Here is a 14,960-nt window from a genome sequence, read left to right on the forward strand (position 1 = left end):
ACAATGGATGCTGTAGAACTTTTTCTGTCTAAACATGTATAGGATTGCACCCTTATTCTTTTAGTATAAAAGAGTTGATCACTATGTTATGTCTGATCTCTCACTCCTGTGCTGTGTGTATGTGGCAGGGGTTGTGTTTTAATTACTTTCCGGTATTACCCAATTAAAGTGAGCCACGCCTGTCAGAATAAGCAGTAGGGGTGAATACAGATCACAATCTCTGTATAGTTGTACCCCTGTATTATAAGCAACAATCCTTAATAAAAGTTTATATTTTATAATTAAAAGGGGACTCATTGTCAAATACATCTATTTCTCCCATCTCTGACTTAATGAGGGTCTGTTGATGCCCTCCCCCCCAATCAGATAGAAATATGCTATTTAAAAGTTGAGGAGGGTTAAATTTGTGAAGGGTGCTCTTTTTAGAATATACTGTCGTGTTTGCATCACTCAGTCATACAGAAGTTCATGGAGTTGCAACTTTAGCATTACCAGACAATCAGGTTAGCCTAATTCTTCAGGTGAACAATTTCCTGATGGGTAGACGTGTTAGAGTCTGTAGAACCAAAAATAATAAGACTGTTATGGTTAACACATTTATCATGCATAAGCTTTCACGAGTTGCAGTCCACGTCATCAGATTCATGAAACGTTATCCTAACATGGCAGGTATAGAGCATCAACACACAGGAGGAAATTATGTTTGCTTACCGCCACTTTTCCACCCGCGTTTGTCCCTCATTACTTCCTCTTTTGAAAGAGAAAGTAAACAACTTGCACATGGCCCATTCAGTGGACCGGCTGCTTCTCCTGCACACAACAGGAGATAGCGGCAACTTCTATCTTTTAAAATAAGTCAGACTTACTGGGGTGTTTGTCACACAAAGAAGGCTAGAAGGGGCAGGAGATGCAAGGGAGGCAGATACTGTGCGAAAATCAGTTGGTGCCCAGTAACAAGCATGCAATAAAACACTCGTCTGATGGAGCTCATACTCTCCATATGACAGAAAAATGTGAAGAGTGAGATCAGAGGGAAACAGAAAAAAAAATACAGGTGCAACACAAAAGTTTTAAAAAGAGTTTGATCCATTTTTGTGTTCCATTACATGGGTAGCAGTGAGAGACCAGACACACATGCTTCCACCAATGGAGGTCAGAGAGAAAGAGTGAGTAGGAATGCAAGGAAGAATTCACAGGAAACCACATAGTACACTATAGAGATCCAAAGGCTCGCTGTGATCAAAATCCCCATGAATTAACTAATTGCAACACTGCCCCCTTCCAGTAACTTGCAGATGAGCTTGCAATATTCCCAACAGGTGGAACACGAACAAAACTGACACGGGCAGAGGAGATGTTAGGAGAGATTCACCTCAAATTCTGTATCCAGTTCTGGACATAACACTTTAAAAAGGATTCAGATAAATTGGAATGAATTCAAAGAAGGGCAACAAGAATTATCAGGGGACTTGGAACTAAGTCCTATGAGAAAAGATTGAAGCAACTGGGTATGTTTAGCCTTGAGAAGAGAAGAGACTGACGGAGAAGATATCACTTTTCAAGAACCTAAAGGATTGTCACACAGAGGAGGGCCGCAACCTGTTCTATATCATTCAAGACTGTAGGGCACAAAATAATGGACTTACATTACAGGAAGGCAGATTTCAGTAGAACATCAGGCAAAACTTCCTAAGGGTCAGAGCAGTCAGACAATGGAAGGTGGTGGGCTCTCTCTCCCTGGAGGTATTCAGGCAGAGACTAGACAGCCATCTGTCAGGGATGCTTTAAACTCGGTTCCTGCACTGAACAGGAAGTTGAACTTGATGGCCTATATGGCGTCTTCCAACTCTATGATTCTATGTTAAGAAGTCCTGTTGTAGCTCATTCTTGATTTTCTACTAGTGGGTTATTCTTGATTTTAAATTGCAGTATGACTTCAAAAATAAGGGTTTGAATAAAAAGTTTACAATTTGGGCCATTTCTACACCTGCCTTTTCCCCCGGGATCATCCCTGTGCATGCAAATGACACACAGGGGATCCCGGAAGCAGGAAGCAGGCAGGGACGATCCCTCCATTTTCCTGGGATAATCCTTAGATGTAGAAAGGGGCTTGATCTTCAAAAGGCTGCAGACCAGGAAAGTGTGTACACATGGCAAGTAAGTTGTAAGCAAGCACAATTGTGACGCTGACCAAAATCATTACTGAGTATGGGGCACATCTGTTAAGACATCAGCCTTAGTTTCCAATTTCCTGGCTTTCGGGGACATGAAATAGCTCTGGTCTTAAACCAGCAGGGTTTTTTATGGTTTATTTATCTTATTACATTTATATGCTGCCCCATAGCTGAAGCTCTCTGGGTGGTTTACGGAATAATTGAATAATACTTCTCAGGCAGCACTGTACACCTCTTATTCATGACTAGGGCAGGATCTACACTTACTGCTTTATAACGGCTTATAATGGTTTTGACAACTGATCGGGCCCAGGACACATTCCATATATCGTTTTCAAACTGTTTTCAAAGTGTTATATCCTGCTTGGTGTACATCTGCCCCAGCAGAAGAATATATTGAACAGATTCTTTCTTAAAGTTCATGTTAAAAAAGAACAACAAAACACTTCTATTGTGTATTTTTTCCAATGCATTTATGAACTAGGCACTTTTGTAAAGCTTTTAAGACACAACATTTAATAGTCGATTATAGCAAATACTTTGTTCTCATGCTTAATTTCAAAAATAAGTTCTGTTAAGGCAAATGTCATGTAAAGCATTTTGAGTTTCAAAGGGTTAAAAAAGCACACCTTGAAAACCATTCATCAATGGAACCTGAAGAAATACTCCTGTTATTCCACTGCTGTTAGTTATCTGTAAAGCACATACATAACTGTTTAAATTCTTGATACCAAAGGAAGGAAGTGGTAGACCCCAGTTTAGACTTAACTTCTTCCGATGACTGTACAATGAGCTTATTGACTTACACAGATTTTAAGCTAAGTGCACTCTTTCAAAACATAATAAATTTATATTGTTTAAGGCTGCAAATCTGCCCTCTTTGAGAGGAAGGCCAAAATAGAAATACAATAATTTTTTAAAAAAAACACTCTTAAGAGTTAGTTCCATTAAATTCAGTGGGACTTGCTTCCAAGTAAACATGCATAGGACTACATAGTTAACAGCTTACTTTTTCAGAGTATGCTAATACTTTACTACTAATTATACCTTACTTCTACTTAAGTGTACTACTAAGCTTTACATTTTAGTTTCTTGCAAGAGGCAAAGAAAGAAACCTCGGAACAGACGTGTGATTATTCCTAAGGCACAGCTATATCTACTGTTATTGTACAATATTCTCTTCTTGGTAAGTAGGTAACCAGAACTGTTAGGGAAATTTCCCCAAACCCAGTAGGGAAGAATCAACTCCAGACCGATCCAGATGCAGAGGCTTTATTTTATTACATGCATAGAACAGCTCACCCTCCAGTAGGCCCAAAGCTGAACTCTCTACCCATCATCCACATCAGCATACTTTTATACTCATCAGAGTTGCTCTGATGAAGTCATACTTTTCCCTCCTCCCTCCTGTGACTGATCACAAGTCCCATACATGTTCCATAAACAGAAAACCATTCTTACATAAACAATAAGGGGAAATGTGCTGTTTACCAGGGGCTGTTGTGCTTCCTGGTTCTTGGAGCAATTGATATGAGCTGATTACACGGGAGGAGAGGGGCGAAAAGGCGGAAAATGCTATTTCCCAGGGGTCCCTTTAAAGGTTTGAATCAAGGGAGTGCATTTCTCCCTGGTATGCGTGCAAATAAGGGGATAGGAAATCTTGTTTTTCTAGGTTAACTTGTGCTGTACTGTTTCCTCGCAGTCTCCAGAAAAGCCAAGACTTACTTCTGAGTAGATGTAAAATTGTGCTTTTGGCCTCCCCACCCCACCCCCTCTGCAGCTCTACCTAAAAATTACCTTCATAAAGCATTTTTAAAGTTTTACATCCCTCGTTTTAAATGATGCCCCTGAATTTTGATTCATTATTTTAGGTTTCTAATCCTTATTGAGGCTACAAGACAATCTTCCCCAACCAAGTGACCACCCAATGTGTGGGACTACAGGTCCCAACATCCCCTGCCCAGCTGGGGACGATAGAAGTTGTAATCCAACACATCTGGAGGGCACCAGCTGGAGGAAGTCTACTGTATGAGTTGGCTGGCATGCTAGGGGTGGGGGATATTTACACGAGAGAAAGAACAGTGAATTCTTTCAGCAAGCTCAGGCGAAACAACAACAAATATTTCTGTCCTCCCCTCCGCAAGGCGCCCCCAGGAAGGCGCCCCCGTCCAACGAGAGCTGCGGCTCTGCGACATTGCGGGGCTCCGTCAGCTCCACCAGGCCCGTCTCCCTGTGCCCCGCCTCTTTCCGATAACTGCCGAACCAAGAGCGCAGCTGATAGGCAGCGATCATCGTCCCATTCGTGACATCAGCCAGCCGAGCAGGGATTCGAACTCTTCTAATAGTAAACCGTCCCGCTCCCGGCTCCGAGAAGCATATCGAGAGAGCGCACGCGCGACGTCCACTTACCTGACGCCTCTCGTGAACCGGAAAATAAGAAAAAACAAACAAATAAACGGAAACTAGCAATGAGAGACCAAGGAGTCACGCAGAATGACGAAACTTCCGGTTTCCAATTGAACGTACAAGTGGTGGAGGCTGGTGGCTCCGATTTCGGTGGGGCTATGAATCCATTCTGGGTTTCAGTCAGAACCGGCCAGAACGCTAAAGGAGCTATCCAAGGTGCTGAACCCCAACCCCTGTGGATCCATTCTGACTGAAACCAGAATGGATCCACAGCCCCACCGATATCGGAGTCAACATACTACATACACACTAACCCGTACCAAATTTTTAAAAAAGGAGGGGCAGGCTTCGTAAGGAGAGAATCAGAGACAACGCGGCTACCCCACTTTGCTGTATGATTCTTCCCCATCTACTGCGACTGTTCAAATAGAAACCTGAAGTGATTACCCATAACTCTACCCTTTTTTTCTACCTCTATGCATGAGAAGGTATGAGATCAGAACGGCAGGTTACGCAGGATTGTTCCCGGAAGCGGCCAGCCACATGACCGGAAGCGGAACCGTTTTCCGGGAAGGCTGTCAGTCCCTGGCATGTGGTGTTGCCTCGCGTGGAATCCATTGCGGCAGCGGGGCCTGGGCGCTTCGTTGTCTACGCTCTGCGTTGCCCACGCGCGATGGCGGCAGCAAAGCTCCCTTCGGCGCTGCCTCAGCGGCCAGCCAGGCTGGCACGAGCTGTTCGCGATGCCGGCTCTTCAGCGCTTCCTGGAGCGGCAGCAGCAGCCAGGAGAAGGGCGCCGCGGGGGCTCTAGGCCGGAGCTGGCGGCGCGGATTCGCCTTCTGCGAGGCAAGGAGCAAGAGCTGCGCGACACGGAGCGCATGGCCCGGGAAGGTGAGGCGTCTCGGCAGCCTCCGTTTCTGCTGCGCTTACACAGGCAGGACGCAAGAAGAGCCCTGTCTGGACCAGCCTGTCTAGTCTCCAACCCACGCACCACCCCCAGTGACCTGCAGGGCACGAGGGCAAGCGCAAGCCGCCCGCTGCTTTTCCCCGGCAGCTGCTATTCCGAGGCCTGTTTCCTCTGATTCCCCCCAATGTTCTGTTTCGGGAACATCGCCGGGCCGGGGGGTGGGGTGGAGAGAATCCCGGTCTGTTCTATTTCTGACAGATCTGCAGCGATTGAGTCGGGATACTGGACATAAAATTGAAGACTTCTTCGTTGTTCTGTTCTGTAATACAGCTCTAAGCATGTTTACACAGAAATATGCCCCATTAAGCTCAGTGACCCAGCATTCTCTTTTCGGTGGTGACCAGCCAGGTACCTCGGGAAAGCCAAAATGCAGGAGGCAGAAACCCTGCTGGAAATACAGCTGCAGACCTACACTTAACAATATCTAGATTAGGGCCAGGCAATGTGGTGCTCCGAGGCACCAGTGCGCCCCAGACACCCTTCAAGGTGCCCCTCCCCTTCCACTTTATTTTTTGAAAATTAACACATGTTGATACTGGCAGCTTGGGTTGTTATGGAATGGATTTCTGTTGGTGCTGAAAATGATGGGTTCCAAAAATTGTGTTTAAACCAATTGTTTAGTGTGTTGTGACTCAAACCCATCTCTGCCATATACTCAGTCTTTTGGACAGGTACATGTCCTTTGTCTCTCATGGCAGCTATTTTGGGATGGTGCCCAGGACAGTTTCTCAAATGTGTCCATGGACCCCAAAAGATTGTCTACTTCTACTCTAGATTCTCAAGGGTGTATTGTGTAACCAAGACCACAGCGTATTCCAAACAGAAAACAATTGCATGCAGATACACTGTATGATTTGTGCTAAACCAGTGATTCCCAAACTTTTTCAGGTAACTGCCCCCTTGGTTCCACAAACTCATGCCCAGTGCCCCCTACCCTACACTATAAAAATCATTATTCGGAATAGCGGTTTTCAATGACCCACTAAGGAAGATAATAACAATAAAATTCAAAACAGTAACAATTAATTGAATATTTATTCAAAATCCACTTACATTTTTTTTAGTTTATTCAATTAAACATAATTGAAGGGGCCGCATTCCTGTGGATCCTGCTGGTCTGGGCGCCCGAGCTGAGCGGTAGCGGCCGGGTGAAGGAGCTGAGAATGAAAAGGGGGCGGCCCCTTTAAATGGGAAGCACCCACCACAGGCTTGCCAAGGGAGGGAAAAGTGAGCGAACTCTTCTGTTTTGCAGCTGGTGTGGTGGGGCACACCAAGCAGGGTATGTCTCTTCATTAGCGTTTTAGTGCTTTTGAAACATTTCAATTCACCATTAAAAGGACTCTTCTTAAACAGTATTAATACGTGCATGGATTCTTCCCCTATATGGCTTGGGACCAAACTACCTTCTCCCAATGTCCCTGGGTTTTAAGACCTTCTGGAGAGGCGCTTCTCGGAAAAGACCACCTCAAGCGCCCCCCCTGCCACCCCCTTACCTCTTAACGCCCCTCTATGCAATCCCACAGCCCCCTTTTGGAACTACTGTGCTAAACCAAGCAGCACTCTGCAAGAAAAAGTGTGAGATTGGTCAATATTGTGTCCTAGGAGACAATGTGTTCTCAACTAAAGTTTATCCAATTCTCATGAAGAATTAAGGAGGGGGGGGGAAATGTCTTGAAGACCTTTAAAATAAAAGATACTTGTTTATCGACGTAAGAGGGCCAAAACAATCTTTCATTCTAAAGCCTGTAGGCCAGGCTTGTGTTGTATTTAAAATTTTGTACTGTACCCGAAACATTTTAAGTAATTTATTAATAATGATAATAAATGATATACTGTTCTAGATGAAAATGAAGATTTGCGGATGCTTGCAGAAAAGGAAGTTGTTTCCTGTCAGGAAGAGATATCAGAGCTGAAACATGAGGTACTTTGAACAGTATACTTGTCATTCCTGCCTTGAGTGGCTTCTCCCCTTACAGGCGCCCTAAAAATAATTTTAAATTCATACATACGTACATACATATGTTGAGGCACAAGGTTTAAATTCAAGCGTAATTTAAATTTTGGTTTCCAATGTTATCAGCCAGAGGGAATATGAAATACTTTTCTTTTGCACTTTTCCAACCCCCATGCATGTACACACCAATGAGTTGGACTTCTCTTTTGCCACATACAATTTTGGTATAGTTAGACTGTTTCTTCAGCTAGTTTCAGAGGCCCTTGAGTTTTATCTGAATGTATGAAACTCCATCTCCCCACTATAGAGATTGTCTTCCTAAAGGACATACTGTATCCATGTCATTGCTCGTCAACGCCAGCAACGTCATGGTGAGGAGAGGGAATATGAAGGCCCATGTAGCTAGCCACTCTGTGTTATGCCTCACCATATGAGAGTCACTATATGAGAACTTCTTTGGCAAGCTCCAATATGACTAGTGTAATTTGTAGACTTTCTCAATGGCATGTACTTTGTGTATGCAATATACATTTTTCTGTAAGCACTGCAGTAGCCTTAATGGAATCTACAGTTTGATACATAGTCTTTTTAAATTCCATATTACATATAGTTATCTAAACTATCTATGTGGCTACTTCTGTACTCCGGAAAAATGCTTCTGTAATTGACTTAAAATGGCCCTGTCAAGTCTATCTGGTCAAATATAGGACATGGTCTTTTTAAGTATTTAAAACCAATGAGACCCCACATAGTCTGTGGTAGAATTTTGGTTGTATTTCACATGGGTTTTAAGTTGGAATGTCGGTGAGGTTTAAAGAAAAGGTGCAGGGTCTATTAATGTATGCATGGTCCCCATTTAGCCTTATTGGCAATCAGCTTAGTCAAGGGGCCAGGGGTTGGATTAGTAGCTACGATATTTTGATTCTATATATTATTGCTTTGCTACTTTATGTTCTCCATCTTCCCTCCAGCCCTTTATAAAATGAATGTGACACTACTGCCATTACTGGATATAAAAATCTAGAGAGTAAGCACTAGAATTGATACAGGAAACCTAGCTTGAATGCTGAGCAGAAGGGGGAATTCCTCATATGTTTTTAGTTTTGGGAACCAACACCGGAAATATATTGAACAACAACTATAACATACCAAGTAAATTGTATATTTAATAAATGTATTATTACCCTACCTCCAGCCAGATGTGTGGTAGAATGTGGTTTTATTTGGGTATAAGGTATCTTTTTGTGTGTGTTGCAGATAGTATTGCTTTTGATTCCTTCAGAAGAAACTGACAAAAGTGATCTTATCATGGAAGTGACTGCTGGAGTTGGAGGGCAGGAAGCAATGCTATTCACTGAAGAAATGTTTGATATGTATCAACAGTATGCTGCATATAAAAACTGGAATTTTGAACTTCTGGAATATACTCCCAGTGATTTAGGTAAGTAACCAGTATACCTTGTTGCTTGACATGAGAAAAGATGCTAAGGACAGATGTACACGTTACAATTGCTCCAGGAACTACCATTGTTAAGCTGTTTTTTTGTGCAGCTAATATGGACATTGCAGCTGTCAGCCAATCGTACGTGCATCTTTAAGCACCAGTGTATGCATATCCAGGAAACTTAGTCCAATCAGGTTTCCCAGATGTCTAGCTGGTGTTTAAAGATGTATGTATGCATGCCTGGGCAAAAGGCTTGTGGCTTAATAAGCTGGGATGCAATTGGCCAAATGCAGCGGTATTAGCAATAACATATCTACAAGTGGGACTTACAACAACATGTTGCACTGTTGAGTTCTCCTGTTCAGTGTAGAATCATTCATATTTATTTTAGGATACTTCGTTCCCTTTCTTTGCCCCTTTTCTGTTTGTTTGTTTTTTTTCCATAGCATTGGGCTGTTTTCCTGGTGGGATAAATCCTAAAAAATCTTAGGATTTTTTCCCTAAATGTTTTTCTATTTTTGCAAATCTCAGTGGTTCCCCAAGCATGTTGGTATCTCTCTCTTGTTTCGCAGTAGCCCTGTTTTGGCTACAAAGCCATCATAACTGAACATTCAGGTTTGCTATTAGTAGATATCAGGGGTGCACAACCTGCTGGCCTCATAAAGCCCTGGCCGCTTCCAGTGTGCCCAACAGAGCCGGGGACCCCACCCAGAATTTACCTTGTTAATGCTAGCTTAGGAAAGCCTGGGATTTTCCTTACCTATACAAGGGAAGACATTCTCTTATCTCTGGTATCTCCTGAACTGTTTCCCTTGCTAGCACTAGCAAGGGACAACCGTGTGTGTGTGTGTAAAGATTGTGTGAGTATGTATACCACCCTTGGCACCCCACCAGACACCTAATACTGCCCTCAGATGTTAAAAAGGTAAGGCCTCCTTGTAAGCTTACATTCTAATCAATCACAATATTGATTGTGTTCCAGTTGGATTGTACTGTGCAGTTATTTTAAATGGTGTCTGTATGTGTTTTATTTAAGGTGGTTTGAGACATGCATCTGCCACTATAGCAGGCCTTGAAGCTTATAGGCAAATGAAGTTTGAAGGAGGAGTACATCGTGTGCAGCGTGTGCCTAAGACAGAGAAGCAAGGCCGTATTCATACCAGCACAATGACTGTAGCAATATTACCACAACCAAATGAGGTATAATACAGTTACTAGAAGGAGCTGATCAAACAGTCTGCTTTCAGATAGCCTATTTGAATTTAGTTAAACTCATTGTGTCCTCACCATGTTTACAATATGAAAGGTGATCATTTCAGAAGAAAGAGAGGGTGGCAAAAGGTCTCAAATTTCCCAGTGAAAATATATTATGCAGTCTGTTGAAATAAAAATGATCTATAAATTAAATGGGCTGTCTTTAGTTTACAAAGGATAAGCAACATCTGTCTCTGTCCCTTTGCAGATAAATCTGACAATTAATCCTAAAGAGCTGCATATTGAAACTAAACGAGCCAGTGGGGCCGGTGGTCAGCACGTAAATACGACCGATAGCGCTGTACGAATAGTCCATATTCCGACAGGTAAATTACAACATTATTTCCACTTGGATAAAATCTGTTCTTCAAAGTCTCTTATGTTTTATACCTAAAAGCTGAAGGGGTATTGCTCGGTAGCAGGGCAGATGCTTTGGATGCAGTCAGTGGCATCTCCATTTCCAGGGAAGGAGAGCTGGACGGGCCATTAGAGGAGAACAAGTAGCTTACAGTATTCAGGACACATGGTAGGGAGCTTGCACAGAGTGTACCACCACTGGATTCCTGTTGAATAACTTGCCTTTAGTTAAGCATGATCCCCTTATTCCTTTCTCACAAATCAACATCATTTGCAGCCTTTCCCTTTCTTCTCTTTTCTAATTCTCCCTTTCTTCTTCAATTGTTATAAAATGGAACTATTGTATTTCTGTTCTCAGAACTAAATGTCCAGAAGACTCTTTCTTCTAGCATCTCCAAACTGTTTACAAAAAGCCATAGGAAGGCTGCTCATTGGAAAATATACGTTCAGTGTCTCTTACCTGACAAAGCTGTCATCCTAATGGTCCTAGGATCCTATTGGCTTAGGACTGCTGCAACTTCAGCAGTAGCCTAAATTTTTCAAAGCCCTGGCATCCTGTTTATGGCATTTCACTGTTTAAAAACAAGCAGTTGTAAAAAAAATAAATCAAATTTGAGTTCCATCTTTGTCCAGAGTGCTTGTTAGATCTTGGTGTTTTCCTTAAATGTAGTCATTATTTCTCATCACTATTCATTTTAATTTTGCTTGGCAATTATATTTTTTCCTGTGGTAGGTGTGGTGTCTGAATGTCAACAAGAAAGATCTCAAATCAGAAACAGAGAAAAGGCTCTGCAGATCCTTCGTGCCAAACTATATAGTATCAAACTTGAAGAAGAGTCAAAGAAGAGAGAAACTGCCAGGAAGATTCAGGTAACGTTTACTTTGTTCTCCATCCATATTGTGTCTATGTCTGGATGCTGAGCTTGAGTTCTAATGTGACAGCTTCTTGTAGGACACATAGTGTGAGGATGTAATTGGGATGGAGGAGTGGCTGAGGCATAAGAAAGATATGCACATTGTGAAGTTTGGAATATTATATCAATTGATTTAGTAGATTTATATCCCACTTTTTGGCAAGTGTTCAAAGTGGCTTACAATATTTATAAAATACAACAGATGTGGCAAGAACCACATCCTAAAAAAACCCAAACTGAACAACACAACCAGCCCCGCTTCAGGAGGAGGCAGCACCTGATGTTCCTTCCCACAGGGCAGTTGGTGTCATTTGGTCCTGGGGGGTGGGGGGCAGTGCAAGTAACACAGGCCCTGGTGTTCCCTTTACCTGCATTTTGAGGGGAGGAAAATGTGGTTCTTAAAAGCCCAGTGTTCTAGAATAACGGGTTAATTATGAACTGAAATGAAAGAATAGAAGTCCCACATGATGTACCTATTGCTGGCTGTACCATTTTGGAAACTGGAGGGAGATATTCCATTTACCTGGCATCTAGTTTTGCAAATTTAAGGAGTATTTTCTGTGGAGAACATTCAAACATTTGACCCTATTTACATTCTGAAATGCCCACCAGAAGGTATATCATGTGAAATATCTATTCATATTCTAGTTCTATTTATTTGTGTATTTTCTGGAGAAAGATGTTCCTGATAATACACAAATAAATAGAATGGTTTAACTTATTAACTTATATATGTTTTTGTATATCTATTATGTTTGCAGTCCACTTTTTACATGTGTCTAGGCTGTTGCTCATGCCAGAATAACCCAGCTAGTCACCAAAGAACCAGAACATACTATTGGCCTGGTTTACACATAACAATAAGTCTGGGAAAACCCTGGCTTATCATTTACAAGCAGACCCCTCGTGCATGCTGCCTTGATTGCTCCCACTGCAATCTGTTCACAGTTTGTCATGACATGCGAGTTAGGAATTCTGGCTTGTCTCCTCCAATAAGCCAGAGTCCTAAGCCATGGCTTGTTGTTAGTTTATGACTCTTCTTGTTGGGGGGAGAGGCAAGCCAGAACTTCTAGTTCACACACAACAATAAACAAACCATGGATGGAAGTGGGAGTGAAGTGGGAGGACGCACCAGAACACTGTTCATTAATGGTAAGCCAGGTTCCCCCGGAGCCCTGGCTTATTGCTGTGTGAACAGGGCCATTCATTTCTCATAGATTCTGCACATTCTAACAAGATGCCCCTGAATATCTAAGGGACCACCAGGTGTATCTCCCTATCCACAGTACTTAAGGAGGGTGAGTGAAGTGATGGTTCTGTTTGTCAGAGGGGAGGAATGTTGTAAAAGAGATGAGCACATATTCTATGTCTCTTATTTATAGCCATTAGTTTTTAGCAGTACACATAAGTCTCTCCTACCACACTTCCCTTCCCTCTATTTCTCTCCTTTACTCAAGGAAAAATAGATTGTAAGCTCTTCAGAGCAGAGGGCTTGACTTCTGCATTCAGATTTTCTTTTTTTATGTTTTGTAAAGGACTGTATTCAGTGACAATGTATTAACTATTTCCATGAAAAATAATATATGTTTCTCTTGTGGAAAGAAAAAAAAGTTGCCTAAACATTCAATTTGCATAGTGCAATGTGTGAATAATGTTACTAATCAAATTCTTCTTCTGACTAGATTGGGACCAAAGGGAGGTCTGAAAAAATCAGAACCTACAACTTTCCCCAGGATCGGGTTACTGACCACAGAATAAGCAGATCAGTTCATCACATTGAAAGGTTCATGTTGGGGGAAGAACTACTAGATGAAATGATACAGTCCCTGAAAGAATATGCTGACTATGAGATTCTAATGGAAATTATTTCAGAAAAGGACCCAACCAGGCTGAGGTGATCTTCACCACATCCTGCACTACAGGTATGGAAATGCATCCAAACCAGTTTGATGCACATCTACTTGCTCCCCACCCCCAATTCAGAAATACCTTTTTGCCTATGGGAAAAGGCTAAGTTAGCATTATTCTGAAACTGCTTTTCAAGGAAGAAAGCTGTAATGCTTTTTTAAGAGACATTATTGCTTCATTATTGTTTAAACTTAGAGTGATTCTAGTTTCAAATCCTGAATGAACAGTAATGTTGTACTCTTCAAAGGTGTGCAGAGAATTGAGCATGGAGTTGGATTCAGGCTTTGCTATTTGCGAATGAAAGTGCTCCTTGTACCCAGCGAACACATTTGATCCAGGAGAGATCCCGTTGGCAGAAGTGGACGAGGCAACTTTACTTATTTCCCCCTCCCTTGTGCTGGATGCTTCCACCAGCAGGAATCTAGTTCCAAGCATATTAGTGCAGTAACAAAGTTAATGATATTAATACCTGTGTTTACACTTTAAAAGCTTTATGAATCAGTGCATAAAACTTCCTATTAAGACATTGTGGAAGAATAAAATGAAGAGACATTCAACATTTTTAAAAAAAGAACTACAAAGACTCACTACATGATTCAAACAACTATTGCTATCAAATGTTTGCAGCAATAAAAATGTTTGAAATAATAAAAACAGTTAAAATCCAATTAAAACTATTAACGGCTAAACCAGACTTTAAAATGATAGAAACAGTTAATATCTAGCTAAAACCATTAAATGCTAAAACAGACTGCAGAGTTCAGGACACAATGATTTCCTGTAATGCCAAATGGAACTGGCTCTTGAACTGCAAGCCTCACCCCATTTTTTAGCATAAAGTTTAGCCTTCCTACTGCAACAGGCCCCGAACAGGCAATGCCCTTTAGCGCTGGCCAGGGCCACTGCCTTGACCTTCTGGGTCTTAAATAGCAAGCTGGGCCACACCTCTGGAGAAGACTGATGCTGTTGGCTGGAAGGTGGGCGGCTAGGGTCACACAGGTAGGGCAGGTCTTTTACCACCTTCCCCAACCAACGGAGTTGATGTATTTATTTATTACATTTATATACACCCCATAGCCAAAGCTCTCTGGGTGGTTTACAAAGATTAAAACATGGAACATTAAAAGCAAATATACAAAATTTAAAAGCATAAAAACAGATTACATGCAATATCCATCTATGAATTCTTAAACTATTTAACTTAACTTAATCCAAAACCTAGAAATGAATTCTATTATTCTCAATAGAACTTCAAAGTTAAGCATGCTTACAAATACAATTTCTGTGTTGTAATGTCATTGGAATCACGTCTGTAATAATCTTCTGTCAGCTGCTCTGTTCATACGATTGTGCTTTTAAGGGTTGCCCTTTTATTCTGTATTAATGCAGACTAGTTTAAAATCCGAGCCTATTTGTTTGGAATTGTAGCCCGGTTAGGCACCTGTGTTTTCAATGGATGAGTAACAAGAACAGTATTACACAGCACAATGCTCCTGCCTAAATACCTGCCCACCTCACAGTGTGCTGCTGCTCCCTGGCCTACATTTCCATAGACATTGGGCCAGTTCACACAATCAAATAAGCC

General features: G+C 41.9%; 1 protein-coding gene across 1 annotated transcript; it reads left to right on the forward strand.

The window, feature by feature from the left end:
* The first annotated feature begins 5,245 nt into the window (after nt 1-5,245).
* On the forward strand, nt 5,246-13,365 carry MTRF1L (mitochondrial translation release factor 1 like). The gene is made up of 7 exons (XM_063124529.1): nt 5,246-5,468; nt 7,386-7,465; nt 8,756-8,939; nt 9,979-10,142; nt 10,405-10,522; nt 11,287-11,423; nt 13,150-13,365. The coding sequence occupies exons 1-7, from the start codon at nt 5,321-5,323 to the stop codon at nt 13,363-13,365; spliced, it is 1,047 nt and encodes a 348-aa protein (XP_062980599.1). The 5' UTR covers nt 5,246-5,320.
* Nucleotides 13,366-14,960: the final 1,595 nt, after the last annotated feature.

Source organism: Elgaria multicarinata, chromosome 4 (genome assembly GCF_023053635.1).
Source record: "Elgaria multicarinata webbii isolate HBS135686 ecotype San Diego chromosome 4, rElgMul1.1.pri, whole genome shotgun sequence".
NCBI lineage: Eukaryota > Metazoa > Chordata > Lepidosauria > Squamata > Anguidae > Elgaria > Elgaria multicarinata.